The sequence below is a fragment of the Cotesia typhae genome, unplaced genomic scaffold (assembly GCF_013202065.1).
Source record: "Cotesia typhae breed Kobodo isofemale line unplaced genomic scaffold, CoteBio_Ctyphae contig_48, whole genome shotgun sequence".
NCBI lineage: Eukaryota > Metazoa > Arthropoda > Insecta > Hymenoptera > Braconidae > Cotesia > Cotesia typhae.
In genome coordinates this window covers 5,205,896-5,225,848 of record NW_027423756.1, presented here as the reverse complement: position 1 = coordinate 5,225,848, position 19,953 = coordinate 5,205,896, and the positions used below count along the sequence as shown (strand labels likewise).

At 31.9% G+C, this 19,953-nt stretch overlaps 6 protein-coding genes across 8 annotated transcripts; 3 read left to right on the top strand and 3 right to left on the bottom strand.

Moving 5' to 3' along the window:
* Positions 1-1,106: 1,106 nt before the first annotated feature.
* Positions 1,107-4,051, bottom strand: Rfc3 (replication factor C subunit RfC3). Its single transcript, XM_074247284.1, has 8 exons — positions 3,759-4,051; positions 3,581-3,645; positions 3,064-3,191; positions 2,481-2,643; positions 2,227-2,386; positions 1,898-2,109; positions 1,682-1,759; positions 1,107-1,604 (listed from the first exon to the last, which is right to left on the bottom strand). Exons 1-8 carry the CDS (start codon positions 3,788-3,790, stop codon positions 1,459-1,461), a joined length of 984 nt encoding a protein of 327 aa, XP_074103385.1. The 5' UTR covers positions 3,791-4,051; the 3' UTR covers positions 1,107-1,458.
* A 319-nt stretch (positions 4,052-4,370) lies between these two features.
* Positions 4,371-5,664, top strand: LOC141530259 (ERI1 exoribonuclease 3). 2 transcript variants are annotated; one of them, XM_074247286.1, is made up of 2 exons: positions 4,371-4,437; positions 4,653-5,664. In XM_074247286.1, the coding sequence occupies exon 2, from the start codon at positions 4,918-4,920 to the stop codon at positions 5,620-5,622; it is 705 nt and encodes a 234-aa protein (XP_074103387.1). In that variant the 5' UTR covers positions 4,371-4,437; positions 4,653-4,917; the 3' UTR covers positions 5,623-5,664. The 2 variants fall into 2 exon arrangements, with proteins under 2 accessions (XP_074103387.1, XP_074103386.1); XM_074247285.1 differs by having other exon boundaries at positions 4,390-4,542.
* On the bottom strand, positions 5,612-11,243 carry Spd-2 (spindle defective 2). 2 transcript variants are annotated; one of them, XM_074247281.1, is made up of 5 exons: positions 10,883-11,243; positions 10,614-10,759; positions 10,416-10,535; positions 10,246-10,346; positions 5,612-10,178 (listed from the first exon to the last, which is right to left on the bottom strand). In XM_074247281.1, the coding sequence occupies exons 1-5, from the start codon at positions 11,062-11,064 to the stop codon at positions 5,958-5,960; spliced, it is 4,770 nt and encodes a 1,589-aa protein (XP_074103382.1). In that variant the 5' UTR covers positions 11,065-11,243; the 3' UTR covers positions 5,612-5,957. The 2 variants fall into 2 exon arrangements, with proteins under 2 accessions (XP_074103382.1, XP_074103383.1); XM_074247282.1 differs by having other exon boundaries at positions 10,416-10,532.
* Positions 11,244-11,443: 200 nt separating this feature from the next.
* LOC141530256 (tRNA (uracil-5-)-methyltransferase homolog A) lies at positions 11,444-13,973 on the top strand. The gene is made up of 5 exons (XM_074247283.1): positions 11,444-11,839; positions 12,120-12,302; positions 12,367-12,559; positions 12,761-13,139; positions 13,215-13,973. Exons 1-5 carry the CDS (start codon positions 11,513-11,515, stop codon positions 13,924-13,926), a joined length of 1,794 nt encoding a protein of 597 aa, XP_074103384.1. The 5' UTR covers positions 11,444-11,512; the 3' UTR covers positions 13,927-13,973.
* A 272-nt stretch (positions 13,974-14,245) lies between these two features.
* On the top strand, positions 14,246-17,783 carry Zw10 (Zeste-white 10 kinetochore protein). Its single transcript, XM_074246337.1, has 7 exons — positions 14,246-14,362; positions 15,145-15,347; positions 15,405-16,239; positions 16,311-16,760; positions 16,847-17,050; positions 17,127-17,401; positions 17,491-17,783. Exons 1-7 carry the CDS (start codon positions 14,320-14,322, stop codon positions 17,704-17,706), a joined length of 2,226 nt encoding a protein of 741 aa, XP_074102438.1. The 5' UTR covers positions 14,246-14,319; the 3' UTR covers positions 17,707-17,783.
* A 345-nt stretch (positions 17,784-18,128) lies between these two features.
* On the bottom strand, positions 18,129-19,881 carry Rsf1 (Repressor splicing factor 1). Its single transcript, XM_074246338.1, has 3 exons — positions 19,742-19,881; positions 18,705-19,436; positions 18,129-18,366 (listed from the first exon to the last, which is right to left on the bottom strand). Exons 2-3 carry the CDS (start codon positions 19,373-19,375, stop codon positions 18,339-18,341), a joined length of 699 nt encoding a protein of 232 aa, XP_074102439.1. The 5' UTR covers positions 19,376-19,436; positions 19,742-19,881; the 3' UTR covers positions 18,129-18,338.
* Positions 19,882-19,953: the final 72 nt, after the last annotated feature.

Sequence of the window (19,953 nt, the reverse complement as noted above, 5' to 3'; positions counted from 1 at the left end):
AGTACTCTGCAAGCTCGCGGTCAGGTAGTGGCTCACGGGGGTAGCGCATTCACCGAGAACGGAGCACCAGCTGCAGGGAAGCAAGAGAGGAATGAAGGACCTGGTAGTGGTGAAAACGACGGGGCTATACAGCTCAATGTGGTTCCTTGCCCCTCTACCAGCTCACACATGCTCCTCCACACACAAGTCCTAGAGTGTACGTATCTAGGTAGAGATAGTGGTGTTGCACATACACATAAAGAGATCCGCATTGGTAGGTTGTAGCTGCGCATTGGAGGCGCAAACGACCCGGCCAAAACCCGGCCCCCCCCCAGTCGCCGGCGGCAGTATTACACACCATGCGAGACCTGAGTACTCGCGGCGAGCTAGCGACGGAGGGCCGAGCCACCCCAGCAATCCCGTGACGGCGGTGGCGGCGACGGCGTCCCGGCGGTTCCCATCTTTTCTCGCTGGTAACTAGCAGCAACTCGCAACGCTCAGCCCGAAATTCTCCATACTACAATCTGTCTCTTTCATTCGCGCGCGCGCTTCCCCTTTGCTCCCCAGGATCCAGGATCACCCTTACTACGAACTTGCTACAAGATATAACGTATATAAGATATAAGGTATATGTATGAATAGTAGAACCTCGTAATCTTTATCTTTGCTTTACGCCCGTACCGCCTAACCAGTACACGTAGATTTTGGTACCTAATTTATGTTAATTATATGATAGATTCAACTCAGACTGCAACCACTGCAGTCCGATCCTCAAGCTCACCTCTTGCCACTAGCATCCCCCACGCTATTTCTATTACTGGTTGTATTACACAGCAGATACTTGTTCTCTATCTACCGGCACTACGTTTAATTGGTTTTGTGATGTGAATATAAAATTAAAATAGTATACTGTGAATACAAGAATCAAAAACACATGCTGTTACAACTGCTACCGCTGATACTGCTTTTATAGATTCAACTTCAACTCCAACTGCAACTGCTACTGCTTGTAAATTCAAAAGATCCAAGCCAAGTTGAATTTAAAAATACCCCGGACAATATTACAATGGATAGATGGATAGAAATTTTTTATATTATGTAATATATAATCATGGGTACGTTCAAAAATAATGATATAAAATTTTAAAAGTTAGTTGACATATCTCAGTGTTGATTCTCGTTATATTTAATAGAATACACTTGGATAATGATGTCCGCGAGAAAAAAAAATATATACATTTTTTACCAGTTTTGTTTTTCGCTGGTAAGCATAAAAAATGCAGCCAGAAGTACCTAACGAAAAAAAAGATTTTAAATATGTCATAAAAACAAAAAAAAAAAATATTTATGTATTAAATAAATTAAGAGACATTTCTAAATTCAACCCGACGCGACGATTGTTTTACACTGAATTTTTCATATTCCAAGCATCACCGTGTACTTAATACTTGTCATGGCACTTCTCTACGGCAGCACTTTTCACATCTTTTCAATATCCCGAGCATTTTGAAAAGCTGAAACTAGAGCATTTAGTTGGACTGCTTCGTTGCATCCAGCTGCAGTTTGCTTTTCAATTTGTGCTAGTTTAATGATTAGTTCCATAATTATATTATCTGGAAATTCAACTGAAACAAAATCGTACTCGCATTAATAATAATATCTATAATTTAAAAAAAAAAAAAAAATTAGTATTGATACGTACTTTTGTTTACCAATAGATGTAATTGAGTCAGTATATCTTGTAGAGCGAGACCTTTTTTTATCTTTAAATCATTGATCTCTGTTAAATAATAATAATGATAATAATAATTAAGGAAGTTACTTGGAATTTAAATTCAGTAAATGGTTAAGTTTGATGAAAAGTACTCAATACATTTGATATAAAAAGTTAAAAGTTAAAATGTAAAAAAAAGGATACTCGAGTAAGCTGAAAAGTATTGCTCGTTTAGCAACCAATTTACGATATTTTTTATATCAATTGGCAGAGGATGACCAACACAGGAATAAACATTTGTTTCAGTAACATCTCCGAATGCTAGCCACGTACTTTGAAGAACATTAAGGACTTTTCTCATATCCCCGCCACTTAGTTCCATCAGAGCACGTTTACCATCTTCAGTTATTTTGATACTAAAAAATAGAAAACAAAGTATTAAAAGTAAAACAAAATAAAAATAAAATAAAAAAGAGCACGTAAATGTCCGCGCAATGTGTATATTTATAAAAATAACATCTTAACGCAATTACTTTTCTTCTTTAACGACGTGCTCAAGTCTCGGAAGAATCTGCTCAGAGTTAAGTGAACCAAACCGGAATTTAGTGCACCTGGATTGCAGTGCAGGTATGATTTTACTCAGATAATTACAAATAATGCAAAATCTTACATTCTCGGTATACTTTTCCATAACTAAAACACAAGACAGACAATAATACCTAAAGCATGATATTGTTAAGGACTTGACGTACAGCAACAAAGTCATAAATTTAAACCAGTGACATACTTCTTCTCAGAGCATTTTGAGCATCATTTGTCATAGCATCAGCTTCATCCAGTATAATTAATTTAAATCCGGATTTATACATTGTTCCTGTGCTTGCAAAACTAAGGATTTGTCCTCTAACACTACCGATACCTCGATCGTCCGACGCGTTTAACTCCAACACCTAAAAAAGAATAATAATAATAATAATAATAATAATAATAATAATAATAATAATAATAATAATAATAATAATAATAATAATAATAATAATAATAATAATAATAATAATAATAATAATAATAATAATAATAATAATAATAATAATAATAATAATAATAATAATAATAATAATAATAATAATAATAATAATAATAATAATAATAATAATAATAATAATAATAATAATAATAATAATAATAATAATAATAATAATAATAATAATAATAATAATAATAATAATAATAATAATAATAATAATAATAATAATAACTGTAGTGATAATCCGTTAAACAATAATCCGGTATTTTCTGCAGTATGATTGATTTATTAATGATACTTAAAAAGCTTTGAATACTTAATAAACTAATGCAGAGATACAAACCATCGAGTTGAATTGTGCCGGCTTAAACAATTTTTTGGCACAAGCTAGGATTGTACTTGTTTTCCCAGTACCAGGAGGGCCATAAAATAATAAATGCGGTAGTTGATGTTCATTTATAAATTTGTTAACTGAAAATAAATAAATAAATAATAAATGATGATGATGATAATATTAATAAGGATAATAAACCGTAAAAGCAGCTTTTTAAAAAAAACTTCTCGGAACTTTATGAATTATTAAAAAATTATTAAAAAATAATTTATTATTAATGGCATTAAAGTTAGCTGTTACTTAATAATTTTTTAATTTTTTTTAACAAATAAATTTGTTCCAAAAAACTATTTTTAAAAAATAGCATTTGTAGTTTTTTAAAATTTCTAAATGTCAATTTTTTTTTCTAATTTTTTTTGTCATAATTTATTTTTTAAAAAATTTCTAAAAATTATTTTTAAAATTAACAGCTGACTGCTAACTTCAGTATTATTAATTTTAATTTATTATTAATATAAATACTTACTGGTTTTAATAATATCTTCATGTGAAATGAGGTCATCTAATGTTGATGGCCGGTACTTTTCAACCCTTTAATTCCCCCGCAAACGGTAAACATACAAATAAATGCAAGCACATTGTTAATATTTACATTGCTCTAACCATTTTCCCATTTAATATTTAATGAGCGTCATTTAACTTACCATGGTAAATTCCCAGATTTATCAACTCCCATTGCCGTTGCTATTTTATGACACAACTAAGCAAAAAAAAATAAAAAAAAAAAAAAAAAAATAGTTGTGTATACTTAACGACCTCAGAAATGTGCTACAGCTCAAATTAAAGTCGGCTTTTTATTCTTTTATCGTCCTTCTAATTTACTTTTTAGCAATAAAAATATAAAACTAAATAACGTATAGAATAAATATGAATCACTTATGTATGCTAGCCGTGGTCTGGTTTTTTGCTTTTTGTCCACTATAACTTCACTAGCACAGTAGTTTATTATTATTGAGTAAAATAGAGGTTATATTATTTTCGCGCGGATTTGTTAGCCGGCGGGTGACGCCGCGTGACGACACAAATACTAAATAAAATAATAAAAAACTATAGCATAGAATAATAACAATAGTAAGGTATAGAGAGTACTGTCACATGGATTGTCACAGGAACAAACTGTAACTAGTTACGTGATACGTGAAATACAGACAGTGATTATAGCTAAAAGGACCGGGTCACCAATCACGTTACGCTATTTATTCAGTGACACGTGACTCTGACATTGAATGGCCATGTGACAAGCATATCACTGTTGTGCTCAATGCCATAAACGTGTGTGTGTGCACTCGTGTATATTTTGTAATACACAACAAGTTTACCAATGTACGTTCCACCACTTCCATCAGCAACACCAGTATCAGGAGTATCTCGAGTATCACGACGTAAACGTACTCTCTTGCTTTCTGTCGACTGGTGTATATAAACTTTGTACATATCAACCTGCTTTATACTTTATCTTTTATACTTTATACTTTATAAATTTTTTTTTCTGTCCCGGTATTGTTTTTAAAATAACCTTTTTTTTTATTGTATTTTAGAGTATAGAAAAAAAATTAAATATTGACGACGTAATCCGAGGTGTGAGTTGTTTGCTGGCAGCGAGAACGAAGGCACAAAAAGGCGTGTGGTGTTGGTTGATGAAAGCTTGCACATTTAGCGTGAGCTGGTGCACATCAGCTGCAAGTAGAGAAGAGAATATAGGCGTAAAGAGAAAATAATAATAATTATTATTATTATAATATAAAAATATAGTTGAGTAGGAAAAAAAAAAAAAAAAAAAAAAAAAAGGATATTAAAATTATTATGGCACTGCGTTTAATGAAAAAAGGCCTAGGACCTGTATCGTTTGGACGACGTCAAACACCGGATAATATCGTTCAAAAATTCAAATATTTACTGATATTGGACTTTGAAGCAACCTGTGAAAAAAATGTACAGATAAAAAACCAGGAAATAATCGAATTTCCTTGCATTGCGGTTAGTACGAAAAATTGGGAAATAGAGAGTATCTTTCATGAATATGTAAAACCGAGAGTAAATCCAATTATAAGTCCGTTCTGTACAGAATTAACAGGAATTATGCAAGAAACAATTGAGAATGAAGAATATTTCCCAGTTGTACTGGATAAATTTTCTACATGGCTCGCAACAAATAATTTTATCAAGGATATAAATAATTCTAATAATAATAATTATGAAAGTACATTTGTTACTTGTGGTGATTGGGATCTAAAAGTTATGCTGCCCAATCAGTGTTCTCTTGATAATTTACCGGTACCGCACTATTTCAATCAGTGGATTAACTTGAAGAGAATTTTTTACATGGCAACACAGTATTATCCAACAAGCTTGAGGGACATGCTCAATAAATTAAATTTGTCGGCAAAAGGTAGACTTCACTCGGGTATACACGACTCTGTCAATATGAAAAGAATTATTGAAACCATCGCCAATAAATATCCTGTTAAATTTGATTATACATCCAAAACAAAAACAATTTTAGATTAAAATTTATTATTTAGAAATATACATATACATATATTTATTTTATATTATAACTTTATTATAATCATTTTATAAAATTATATATGAGTTAGTATAAAAAATTGCGTAGAGTGTTTTTTATTTTTTTTTTCTTTTTTCTTTTTTCTTTTTTCTTTTACCCTGGATACGCTACTTTATATAATAAGTACAATATTAAAGTAAATGAAAATGAAAAGAAATAAAAAACAAGTGGAGTAAAAAAGAGTTTTTTAAAAAATGAAAAGAAAAATTTTAAATACAAGTAATATAAATTAGTTTTCAAGTACGCGCGCGTAAATGCATAAGATGCTTAACGTTATTTAAGATCCGGATTCTGTTCTTTCGTGAGCTGAAGCACCACCAGCCCCAGTAGAAGGAACACTAGCGGCAGTTAAGATTTTTATCGCAAGATCACGTTTCTCATTAGCTGTATAAATTCGTAAAACGGCCTCGATATTTTTGTCAACACTGTTGTTATTATTAGACTGAATTTTAACGAGAATACCCCTCCTGGCGGGGATGATACCCTCACTGGGCACAACACTCACAAGCCCACTGTGAGACAATAACTTGGTTCTGTATGGTTGGTTATTACTTGTCATATTTGTTATAATAACTGTAGCACGTTTTAAAATCGGCGGACTTAAAGTAACAGATAATGGAGAGACAGTAAATTGTTTATTTTTATCAGCTTCTACATCAATGCTCACGTCTGTAACCGGGTTTTGCATGGACGATGATGAGGATGGTGATGGTATTGGTTGATTGTTGTTTGCTCTCATAATATAATTAGCGTCAGTCAAATACCGAGTTTCAGAAGCAGAAGGCAAATAATAACTATTATTTTCATTGGTAACAGTGATTGCCGTAGAGTTGTTTATCTCACTAGCGCTGTAAAGTGATTGAAATAATTTTGATTCATTAGAATCGTCATCATCGTCGTAATAATAATCATCTGTATCCTGATATATCGACATTGTGTCGTCCGAATCCCACTCCATTGTTAAAGTTATTGCGTGTCGCAAAAGTTGTCGACACAAAATACTGAGGTCCTGAACAGAGTCACGTATGATATTCAAATTATTTATTGATTTTTCCCCGGTAATAACTTTGCTAATTTGGTGAACCATGCTCATAAATATATCTTTGCTATCTTTAGATTTTTTAACTTGTTCGGCTTGAGTTATTTTTTTGTAGAGTCTGCGAATTCGCCATCGTGTGGGTTCATCGCCGTGCATTATTGTAAGAGTAGCTATATCGGTAACATTGCCAGTGGAATTGCCGCAGCTGCCTCTGACCCCTGAGGCTGTTGCCCCGCGTAATAATGCCATGTCCTCTCGACGAGGTCGAAATCTAAGTGTTATCCACTGAACCTCTTTCGGTGCAAGTATCACTTCCGTCGGTTCGATGTGCCAATTTGATTCAACTGATGGATAAACGGCTTTTGGTGCTAACGATATTTTAGCATAAGCTGACAAATCACCTGTATTTTCTAATCTTATTTTTGTGTTTAGAGTACCATTGGAGTTTAATTTACCGAGAGGTAACCACATTTGATCGCCTATTATTTTAAGCGCTTGACCAACACAAACTTTTGCGTAACCACCGTAACCGTAAAGAGGAATTATCCTAGAAGGTCTCGATAATTCTTTGTTGTTATTGTCATTGTTCTGTTGCTGCTGCTGTTGCTGCTGCTGATGCTGTTTCTTATCAAAATAAGTAAATGTTATTTTTCCAGCCGCTGGACCAACTGAACTCGGATTAAATATCACCGTAAATGTCTTACTCTCCATACGCTGCAGTGTCACAGTCATATTGGTACTCAAATCACGATCTTTTAAAAATTTATAGCAATTATCTTTATCAGTTATTACTCCCTGGAGTTTAATTTTCGAGCTTCCAATGTTACGTATTGTAAACTCACGATTTTCGTATTTACCAACTTTAACGGTAGTCCACACTAAAGTTGAATTAGTAGACTTTATTGGAATTATAACGTCATCCGTAACGGCTGTAGGTGGTCTTGAACCACCAGTGTTGGATGTCGTCGTAGATATTGTACTACGGGGTGAATTTCTACCAGATAAATTTATTCTCGGCACTATTGTCGTCCCTGTACTCGCCGTTGATGCCGGTGACAATATATTGTTGCTAGGAGATAAACCAGCATCATTTACAATATCGCCGCCGGCGCCGAGTTCAACAGAACCAGCGCGCGTACCACCAGTACCAGACGCACCAGTAAACATCATACGCTGTGGAGTATTGCACCGTTGACAGTAATCGTTATTTTCATTATCAACTCCAACTTTATTACTTTCTCTTTCTTTATCTTTTTCCTCTCTATTTTTATCTCTTCCTTCCGCATCTTCATTTTCTTTTTCATTTTTTTCATTTTCTATTAATACTGCTGAATATGAATAAGTATTTCCATCTGTTTTTATTTTAATTACTGCTTGTCTATCATTTAATTTTATTCCTATACTGTTGTGGTATTTTATTAATACAATGCTCATTTCGTCAATCTGCAGTGTCAAATTTTTTGGTTCAATATTAAAATTATCCTCCGGCAATTTATCAAATGCTTTAACAGCTACTGATAAATTCACCATTTTATTTGTTTTATTTTTTAATCGTATATATTTATTTGTATTACTTTTCAATAAAACTGGCGTTGCATCAATTAATTCTATCTCATGATGACAATCACCATTAGCTGTTGCTGTTGCTGTTGCTTCCGTTACTTGAGTTGTTGTTGGTATTAACGTAGAGATACACGTTAAATCTTGATTTTTAAATTCATCACTTAACGTTGGAATGAAACACATCATATGTTGTTTCGTGAATATTTCACGTGTCGACATGTCCATTACCTGAATACTAAGTGAGGCCATTACTGGATCGCCAACTTTTAAAAAATTAACCATTAGTTTAGCCGTTTTCGATTCATTCGGTTCAATTAAAATCTGGTCTGATGGCACTATTATTTCAACGTTATTTTTATTACCCTGAATTTGGTCCAATTTAAATGTACATATTAACCAACGATCGCTTTCATTTTTTATTTCAATGTCTGCATCACGCGGTACTCCAATAAAACATTTATATAAATCACGAGTATTTTTACCTATACTTATCTTTTCGCTAACTCGTTTTTCATCATTTGTATAATCCAATTCTTCTTTTATAACCATATTATTTTGTTGTTGTTGCTGCTGATATTGATCATTACGCTGACGAATATTTTCTAACAATGCATTATTATTATCATCATCATCATTTGTACCACTATTATTTTGTTTAACATTATTTTGCATTGAATTATGATTTAAAAGTTTATACTTTGACAAAGGCGATTCGGCTGTTGATAATATTGATGTTTTTATTATTTTAATCCCTTTACTATTTTTATAACTCTCTGATGCATCAACAACATCTTTTGTACTCGGAAATAAAGCTTTAGCAACATCACTGTCATTATTAAAATCATTTTTATCATTAAAAGAATCAAAGTCTTTTTTAATAACACCGTTAACGCTATTATTATCAAACAATAATCCATTTGATTTTATTCCAACATCATTATCCGATGCACCAGCTACTAAAGTTGTTGAAGACGTGCTGTTCATAACAGGTAACGAAGTCCTCGCTGGTAATACTGTATAAGTATCCCCTCCACCGGGCATAATAGTCTTTGAACTTAACATAGAGAGATTATCAGACTTTTGTTTCTTCTTGAGCATCAAAAGTTGATCGATTAACCGCCGCGGACTCCCACCCAATTCATCAGACTGCAACACCTGAGCTATTTTACTCAAACTCATTAAGTCGTCAGCCACTGTTGTTTTTGAGAGTTGCGTTTCATCGCAGCTGTTTACCATCGTATTATTGCCGAAACTTTCAGACTCAACGTCCACAGTGCCGTTAAGCGTACTCGCCATTTCACCACCGTTAACCGGAGATTTATAACTTGCGATACGTTCGGGACTTCTGATACTGTGCAGTCCAAAATTAGGCCTATCTACAGTGCTGCTTATAGTGCTGTTCGATAATTGACCCAGGGGATCGCATTTTCTTTTGAAATATTCACCAACCGATACTTTACGACCACCAGATGTGACCGTAGCACAAGACGCTAGTGATAAATCCAATTCGCCTATTATTCCTGAAAAACAGGTTAAGTTAAGATGTTCTTTCCTGTTATTGTAATTATTATTTTTATTGTTGTTATTATTATTAGTATTTTTGACACAATTTGTAGAAGCAACAGGAACAGTTGTAGTGGCTGATGGCGGTATTGTGTCATAATTTTGTCGCCAGGACAATTCATCAGTCAATAGTTTATTATCAAACTGCGAACCTGACAAGAAATCATCGTTGCCAAATTTTTCCATCAACTCTGCGGCTGTGCTGTTAAAGCTAAACCCATATGCATTGGAATTATTGGCTTTGAAGCTCGATAAAACTGACGTCGATGACGTCACGCCGTCTTCGTTAATTATTGACGATCGCCCGGTAAATTCTGTCGGCTCGAAGCTCACCTGTAATTATAAATAATCTTTAGTACATCATAAATTTCAAGCTTTTAATTATTTTGAAATAACTCACAGCACTTGAGTTGAATTTTGATACTTTATGAGCTAATGAAGTCTTTACTTCTTCTGTTGCTGATAAATTTTGGATATTCACGTTATTTTCTTTATTTGTGTCTAAAACAGTTATTATTATTTTTTTTTTTTTTTAATTATTCAATAATTCTAAAAATAAAAATAATTTACCATAGAGAGCAGGATTATTATCAAGTTGGCTACATCTAAGTAATAATTGTCTCGCAAGTTCTCTTTCAGTCTCAATATTTATTGTCGCATTGTTCATTTTTGATTGGTCCTTCATCACTGCTTGATATTGAAATAGGCAAATAAGTAATGGAGTATAGTATGTAATAAAAAAAAAATTTTTATGTAATATATACTTACGAGTAGAAACATCAATGAGGCCCAGCGAACTTTCTCCCGCGCTTGCTGTCAACAAACGATCCTCAGATTGTCTTTCGCTCCAACAATTGCTGTAATCATTAATCGGAGAATTTTCAGGCGTGAACCTCGTACCAGTTGATCTCATTCTGGAGTGAATAAATTATCAGAAATTAAAAAATAAAAACTAACCTTCAAGTTAAAATAATTACTAAAAAAATAAATAATTAATTAAAAAAAAAAAAAAATGCAATTGACAAAAGAAAACTTACACTTTTCTTTCAACAGTCGAGGAAGCTTGTGGCGGCCGTAAATTAGACAAAGTAACATCAGCAAACTCAAGATCGAATTGTTGTTTGAGTTGATTACTAAAATCTCTTGCTGATTTAGTATCAACAAAATTCCCACTAGCATTGCGACGACTATTGTTTACACTTTCACTATTAACTTGCATTGTTTTTGTGGTTTATGTTTGAGCACACACCCATAACACGTGTAATCATTGATGCCAGTATTCTCGCGCGTTTTTTCTTTCGACGCAATTAAAATTCATATGATTGTTGTGTCTTGTTTCCTTTTATTTGCTATATTATTTTTTCTGACGTATATAACACATAACGCTCCGTACACACGCCTTCTTTTAAAAAAAAAAACCACACAACCTGTAGTTCTTACTATCAACTCCAGAGCGCGGGACAGTCGTGGGAAAAAGTTAGAAATATTTGAAACAATGACCTTGAAATAAAATTACCGGCCATTTTCCTCTAATAATAATAATGATGATGATGATAATAATAATAATAAATTGAATAAATAAATATACATAACCTCAAATTCTTAAATAGTAATACACGAGGGTATACTTGTACACATTGGTTGATTTTTTATAATAAAGTTCAAAAATGACTGACGCGGCTGAAGATTGTGAGGAAAAGCTAAACAATGTTGAAGAAAACGATGAATTAAATAATCCTTACGCTTATCTTGAAAGAGAAGATTTTACATCGGAGAAATTTAAAATACTCGTTTCTGGACTGCCAAAATATTTTGGAATAAAGCAAGTTAAAAAATTATTCAATGAAAAACTTGGATTGCAAACTTGTAAGATAAAACCCTTAAATAATAAGCTCAATTGGATCTTTGTTAATTTTCGCAATGAAGAGGCACGGGAGCATGGGCTGAAAACTATCGATGGGATGGTTTGGAAAAATTGTCAGCTTACTGCCAAAGTAAGTTTAAAATTTTTAATTTTATGACATTCAAGTTAGCAGTCACTTAACCATTTTTTAGTTTTATTCAACAAATAGATTGTTTCCAAAAAATATTTTTTAAAAAATTGCATTTTTTATTTTTTAAAATTTCTACATGTCAATTTTTTTTTCTACTTCTTTTTTGTCACAATTTATTTATTTTAAAAATTCTTAAAATTATCAAATGTCTGCTAAATTGATTTTCATTTAATTTTAATACTTTTGATATCATTTACAATTTCTTATCTTTATTAAACAGAAAGCAAAAGCCGCTCCAGATCCTTTTATCAAGCGGAAATTGGAAGCTGACGAAAAAAATTGTAAAAAATTGAAAACCAATGATGATGATAATGATCAAGAACAAAAGGAAGAAATTATTTCGGTGCTTGATCAAATAAAATCTACTACAATTCCTCTTTGGGATGTTCCTTATGAAAAACAGGTAATTTTCATTATTAACAGTTGAAATATTTGAGTTATATTGAGTAGAATTATTTTTTTTCTAGTTGAGTATGAAACAAAGTGAGATGAGATCGATCATTGCCAAACTTGGGCAATTAATTGCTAGGAATAATAGCGGATTAACTGGGTGGATTGAAAAACAACGAGCTTTTAATGATGGATTAATTTGTGAGTTGAAACCAATTTTAAGTGCTGAAGAAACTAATGGATATAGGAATAAATGCGAATTTACGATAGGTAATTTAATTTTAATTTTTTAAATATTTTCATGAATTGAGACGTCTGAAAAAGGCCAAATAAAATGGCTCAAACGTCGCGGAATCAATCATCTGCGTTTACCAATTTTGTCCAATTTCCTGAATAATTTTTTTTTTTTCCTCTTCATGTAACGCTCCCCTCAAAACAACAGAAATAATTATTGTACTTTTTAACTTTTAGGTAAAAATGAAGATAACGAAATTTTAATTGGCTTTAGAATGTCCAGTTACGCTGCTGGATCAACAACTGTGGGACCAATTAATCACTTGTGCCACATTCCTGAAAGAATGAAAATCGCTGTAAGAGTATTTCAAAAATTTGTTCGAGAATCTCAGCTAGATGTCTATGATCCAGTGAATCACAAAGGATTTTGGAGCCAAGTTACTATTCGAGTTACTCGTCTAGGCCATTTAATGCTGATTATTGGAACTTATCCCAAGAATTTACCAGTTGATATTTCTTTCGACGATTTAGTTGCCAAAATAATAAATTTCTTTGAAGAAAGTGATGGTAAAGAAGCTCAGGTCACTTCGTTGTACGTCCAGATGATGGGCGGATCGTGAGTTAAATTTGAAAATAAAATTTTTTAAGCCTTTATATTGATTGATAATTTAACTACTGATAATTTTTGCAGATATTCTGACGGAGGAAATCGTCCGCAAGAGAGAAATGGGCCAATTAAACATTTGAGCGGTTCATTACACATTGAAGAGTCGTTGATGGGTTTGAAATTTCGAATATCACCTCAAGCATTCTTCCAAATAAATGCTCAAGGTGCTGAAATACTTTACCAAGCCGCTATTGATTTAGCGCAATGTGATAAAGAAAACACGTCTCTTCTGGACATTTGCTGCGGAACTGGAACTATAGGCCTTTGCTTTGCAAAACACTGCGCGGAAGTTTTGGGCATTGAGATAATTGGCGACGCGATTAAAGACGCCAAGGAAAATGCCAAGCAAAATAACATCGACAATTGCGAATTTTTCGTAGGGAAAGCAGAATCTCTGCTGAAAGCTGTCATCCAAAGGACGATCAAGGAAAATATAATCGCTGTTGTCGATCCTCCTAGGGCTGGACTCCATCATCAAGCTGTATTGTCGCTCCGTAAAACTAAAAAAGTATCTAAAATTCTGTATGTATCGTGTGACCCTAAAGCGGCTATGATGAATCTAGTTGATCTAGCCCGTCCTGTTTCCAAACAGTACCTCGGTGAGCCTTTCGTACCAATCAAAGCTATACCTGTTGATATGTTTCCTAACACTAAACATTGCGAGTTGATTATTTTATTAGAGAGGCTCTCCTCCACAGCATCTTATTCCCCGAATAGTAATACAAAATGTGAATAATTTTTATGTATAAAAACAAACATTTCTTAATAAATAATTTTTCTCTATATTTTATTTATGACATTAAAGTTAGCTGTCACTTGACAATTTTTTAATTTTCTTTAACAAAAAAATTTGTTCTAAAAAATTATTTTTAAAAAATTGCATTTTTAATTTATTAAAATTTCTACAAGTAAATTTTTTTTATTATAATTTATTTGTTAAAAAAAAAAATTAAAACAATTGTGAAGTGACAGCTAAATTTAATGTCATTTTTTATTTTTAATTGAACTTACTTCCTACTTTATCAACAAACAAACAAATGAGATTTTAACCTTAAAAATAAATGTACTCGTGTACAGAGTGTTTGATGTTTGATAGTAGGATAATATTTATATTTATTTTCTTAGAAAAATGAGTTCTTTAGTAATTGATGTTTTGCTCACAGATTCAACAGGTAAATATATTTATTAATTAAAATTATTAATTATTAAAAAAGATAGATAGTTAATATTTTAAGCTTGTTACCCGATTCAATTCTTGAAGAATGTTCAATTTTTTATTATTATTATTTATTAATTACATCTTTACATATTTTCTAACAAAAATTGACGAAGATTAAGTTAGTCGACATCTAAAAATTTTTAGATCTTTTTTTTTTATTTAAAAAATTATTACAAAAAAAAATAAAAAAATTTTTCACTTGTGAAAAACTATAAGTGCAATTTTTTAAAAATATATTTTAGTTAAAATTAAAAAAATTTTTTTAACAAATTCAATTCAATAAAAAAATGCTTCTAAAAATTTTCAATTGTAATTTTTATTAATTTTCACATGTGAAACTTTTTAATTAAATTTTTTCAAATAATTTAATTGCTATAAAATTCCAAAAAATTTTTTAATATCTGTCAACCTAAGTGTTATTTTTTAGGTTTAATTTAATGAATGAAAAAAAATAAAAAAATAAAAAATATCGGCTAACTTTAATATTATTAAAAATTGTCGAAATAACTTTTAATTTTTGTATTTTCACCTAAGATTTTTCTGATAGTATGAGACCTCATACCGAAAAATATTGGGGTGAAATAATAATAATAATAAAAAATGGAACATTCTTCAAGAATTGGATCAGGTAACAGGTTTAAAATATTAACTACTCATCTTTATTAATTAAAAACACCGATTTTCAAGTCTTACATTAAACGCAATATTAATTAATAATGTTATTTTTAATTACAGGCAAAATGAATGCTATTGAATTGAAAAAGAAGGTGAATGAGATAGAAAAAAAAATAGTTAAGTTAAAAAGTGACGTGAAAGAATTTATTGAAGATAATTATATAAATTTTTTACCAACCCTCCAAAATGACTACGTTTTGGTTGATAAAAGTCGGAAACTCATTGAAGAAATAGGACTCTTGAAATCAAAGATTGACGATCAGGTAATTGAATTAATTTTTTTATTTTCAACATATTTTTACACTGATTTAATTTTTTAGATAAAAGTTGAATTATCTGGGTCAATAAAAGAGTTAAAAAATTTGTCTCAAGCGTTGATCGCGTGCAATTCGAGTCTTTACTTGTCTGCAAAGTTGCTGGAGCTTGAACAGTTTACCAAGTCGGTTGACAAACTGCGGCAAAATAAAGACTACGTTGAAGCGGCTAGAGTATTGCAAAAAATAGTTGTTCTGCTGACGGACGAAGAGTCTCATGATGATTTACAGATGCTGAGCATCTACTCGGCGATCAAAGAGAATTACCAGCTTACGTACAGATCTCTTTTGTCGATCGTACTGAAACTCTGGGAGGAACACGTTATCTGGGCAGTCAGCGATGATGATGATAAAAACTCCAAGACTAGTAATGATACCAGTAGCGTGAGCCTGACGATTGATTGCGATCCTGATGAAATAAAAAATATTATACAAGCTCTACACTACTTGTCAGAACTTCCATTGTGTCTCGAGCACTTTTCTAATAAATTAATCAAGTTAATAATTAAACCAATAATTAGCGCCGAGTGTTCAGTGTTTGTTCTCGATGAGAAAGTCTTCAATGTCGTAACTTCTAATGAGAAAAAAGAACTACCGTCGTATAAATTCATTTTACATAATTTAAAAATGCTGTTTCAATTTATTTATCAGCATTTAAATGTTGTTATCGATGATAAAATGTTTATAAACCGCCTGAATGAGCACTTGTGGACACAATTATCAGAATATTTGCTAAACAATTGTATAAATGATATTATTCCCAGCTCAAGCGTTGAATTGAATAATTTTAAAAGTATTGAGGATGACATTCACGAATTTGAAGAATACTTGGGAGAGATAGGTGCAGTATTTACAATCAAACAATTTAATAAAAATTAAATTAATGTTTATTTATTCGATCGTTTATTACAGGTTTTATTACTCAAGAACAATTAGTTATTTCTAACTATATTAAAGATATAGATAAATTGTATATTGATAAAATATGCCAGGAATTTTTAGTAAAAGCCAGTCAGTTTGTCAAAAAAAATTTGCATGATTCTTTCAAGCATGATCCCCGTGTTAATGAAAAATTGGAAAGAGAGTCCGATGAAGTAGTTAATTGTACGCTTATAAATGCACAAACTGAACGTCATTTAAATAAAAATACATTTATTTTACCGGCTTGTCAAATAAGTGCCAGTGCTAGAGAGCTATTGCAACTTATACATGATATTCTTAATGAAGCGGTACTTAATTCGGAAAATTCAACTGCTGCTGCTGCTAAATTATACTACACTAGTCGCAATGTTATTGAGCATTATGTTTGGACAGTACCTGAATATCATAAAAAATTTTTAGAAACTATTCCTCAACAAGTTGGTACGTTGTGTAAAACAAAATTTTTTTCTTATAAAAGCTTTACTGTAGTTGTAATTTAATGTTTAATTGAAAAATTAATTTTACAGCATTATTTCATAACAACTGCATGTACCTGGCTCATAATTTAATGACACTGGGTCATGAGTATAAAGCAAAATTACAAAAATTAAAAAATCACAATATTACATACGTTGATTTAACATTAAAATTAAGAAATATCGGCTCTCAAACTTTCCTCAATCATGTTAAATATCAACGTGGTATAATAACAGATATTATCAAAGATTCAGGTATGTTAGTTAATTATTTATTAAATTATTTAATAGTAAATTATTGATTAATAAAGTATAAAATTAATTACACTAGGATTATCTCAATTGGCTCAAAATCAATTGCCCTCGTCATCGGGAGTTGAGCGTGCATTGAGACAATGCATCCGACAATTGGAGTTGTTAAAAACGGTTTGGTTTAATGTACTGCCAATAAACGTCTATCACAAAACACTTGGCTGCATATTGAACTCAATGATCGAAGATTTAATTTGCAAAGTGACTATACTGGAAGACATATCAGCCGACGCAGCTACTGAGCTTGTAAATCTTTTTAACATGGTTGTCAAGAGAGCTCCATTAATTTTTTCGGTAATTTACCTATCTGATCTACAATTACTTACCTTATTTAAAAAAAAAAAAAAAAAATTATTTACCGGCTTGGTTACTAATTTTTACAGGAAGAAAATTCGGTCAATCGCTATGTTAAAAAGTGGCAAAAAATGTTGGAATTGATAAAAGTACTTGAGGCTTCGCTGAAAGACATTGAGAAACGCTGGGCAGACGGCAAAGGTCCTCTAGCACGCGAGTTTTCGGCGAGTCAAGTCAAACAGCTAGTTCGAGCACTTTTTCAAAACACAGAAAGAAGATCTGCGTTACTAGCTACTATTAAATGATTATAAATTATTATTATTATTAACTACTCTATAAATTTTGTACAATTTAAAATAAAAAGTTTATTTAAAAATTTTCATTAATTCGTCAGAAGATAATTTAGGCATCGAGGTAAATGGACGGTAATTAATAGTCATTTAATTAAATTTTTTTTTCGACTAATAAGCATTGATATTTTTTTTTTTTATTTTTATTAGATTTTTTTTTTTTATAAAATTCTCTTAATTTTGGCGTATTAAAAATGTGATTCTAGATTTGTTTTACCCTTAAAGGCAAAGAGATAAGTGTAAGGTATAACTACGAAAAAAAGTATAAGATGAATGTTTAATGGAATAAACGTAATATGAAAAATAGATTTTTAAGAAAGTGTAACATACACCGTACGACTAATTATGTATATAATTAACTTAATTAATTGATTAGATTGTTGTTACAATAATATCTGTATCATTAATTTTTTTTTTTGTTTTTTTTTTTTCTTTCTTTTTTTGTATATATACACGTAGCTGTGTAGATTGGCCAGAACAACGGGTGGTAGTGGTAGTCATCGAGGGGGCAAGCAAGAAGTTGATGATTTATAATTATTTGCCACTCTTATTGCAGTGGCAACGTAGAACTCGCAGGTGAAACTCTTTTACGTGCATTCACGAAGATGACGATGACTGTGAACATTGAAGCGTACAAGGATTTTTTTTTAATTTCACACGTAGTATTTTGAGTACCCATATTTTGCTATTCGAAGATTAAGAAGACAGTTTAAAGTACTTATAATGTATATCAAGTAATATCCACATGCATTCGTAGGTGCAAAGACGTTTTTAAAATAAATATTTCAAAGTTAATTAAACAAAGGCAGAATAAAATAGCAGTAATTAAATGACTGCTCGTTAAAAACTGGGTAATTGTAAAATAAATATAATTTAAAAAAGATCTTTTGATAAAAACATTGAATAATAAAATGATAATTAGAGATAATATTATTTTTGTATTGGACGTATACCTGCCGCGTCCAGCCGGTGACCGATTGCGGTATCTAGAGGAAGCTCCTGAGGAATCCTTATTTCTTCTATTATAATAGTCAACAGAAGCATCGCCGTTGCCAGACGAATTGTTGTATCCTTGGGAGTAAGAATTACCACCGGCCATGTAACCAGAATTGTTTCTTCCTCCGGAGTAATTGTTGTCGCCTCCGTATCTTCCTCTACTGCTGTATTTCGGACCACCACCACCCGCCCTGCCTGAGTGATAGCTATTACTATTGCCGCCTTGATTACCGTACGAGTTGTTATCACGGTGATAACCACCACCGGCACCACCACCGCCGTAAGATCTACGTGACCCACCGAAACCGCCTCTGCCGCCGCCAGATTGGCCTCTGAACCCACCCCCGCCACCGCCACCGCCGCCGCCTCTATTTCTACTCCGACCGGGACCACGGGAAATTTCAACTCTCAACTTTGTTCCCAATATTTCGGTTCCATTCATGCTATTGCAAGCCAATTCAGCTTCGTCCACCCGCAAAAATTCAATAAATGCAAAACCTGGCGGGTTAAACGCTACCCATACTTTATTTAGCTTCCCAAATTTTTCAAACTCTGTTTGTAAATCTTCCTTCTTAATCGTTTCAGTCAGACCGCCAACGTACACTCGCGTATAACCCTCCGGCGTCATTATTATTATTTTTTTTTCTCACTACAATGCAAGCTATTTATTTTTATACTTTTTATTTAATCTGGAAAAATAAAATAATAATTACTAAAATATACAGAAAAATTATTATTAAAAAAAAAACTTTTTTTTTTTATTTTCTACTGCTACTATTGTTATTATTATTATTAGTTACTAGAGGAGAAAAACCAAAATGACAATACGAGTCGTCAAAATTATCACAAATCACAACGTAGATGTAAACGAGTTATACGTAAATATCTTAAATAAATTTACAGTAAATAATCTACTGATGTAATTTATTTTCTCATAGATTACTAATAAAATAAATATAAATAATTGCAACAACAATAGAATAAAGATATGTACCTTAAACTCCAAATTAATCAATATATAGCGAGGGAATGATAGAGAACGCTGTGGAAGATAAAAACTGTATAGAGCGGCTGCGGATACAGGATGTTGGATAAAATATCACAAAAGCGGGAGGGGCAGAGAGATGTGAGAAGAATGTGAACTATCCCGGTGTCTTTTCATGTCCAGCTCCCTTAAGTTGGCGGGGGAAAGTCAACTTTTTGCAA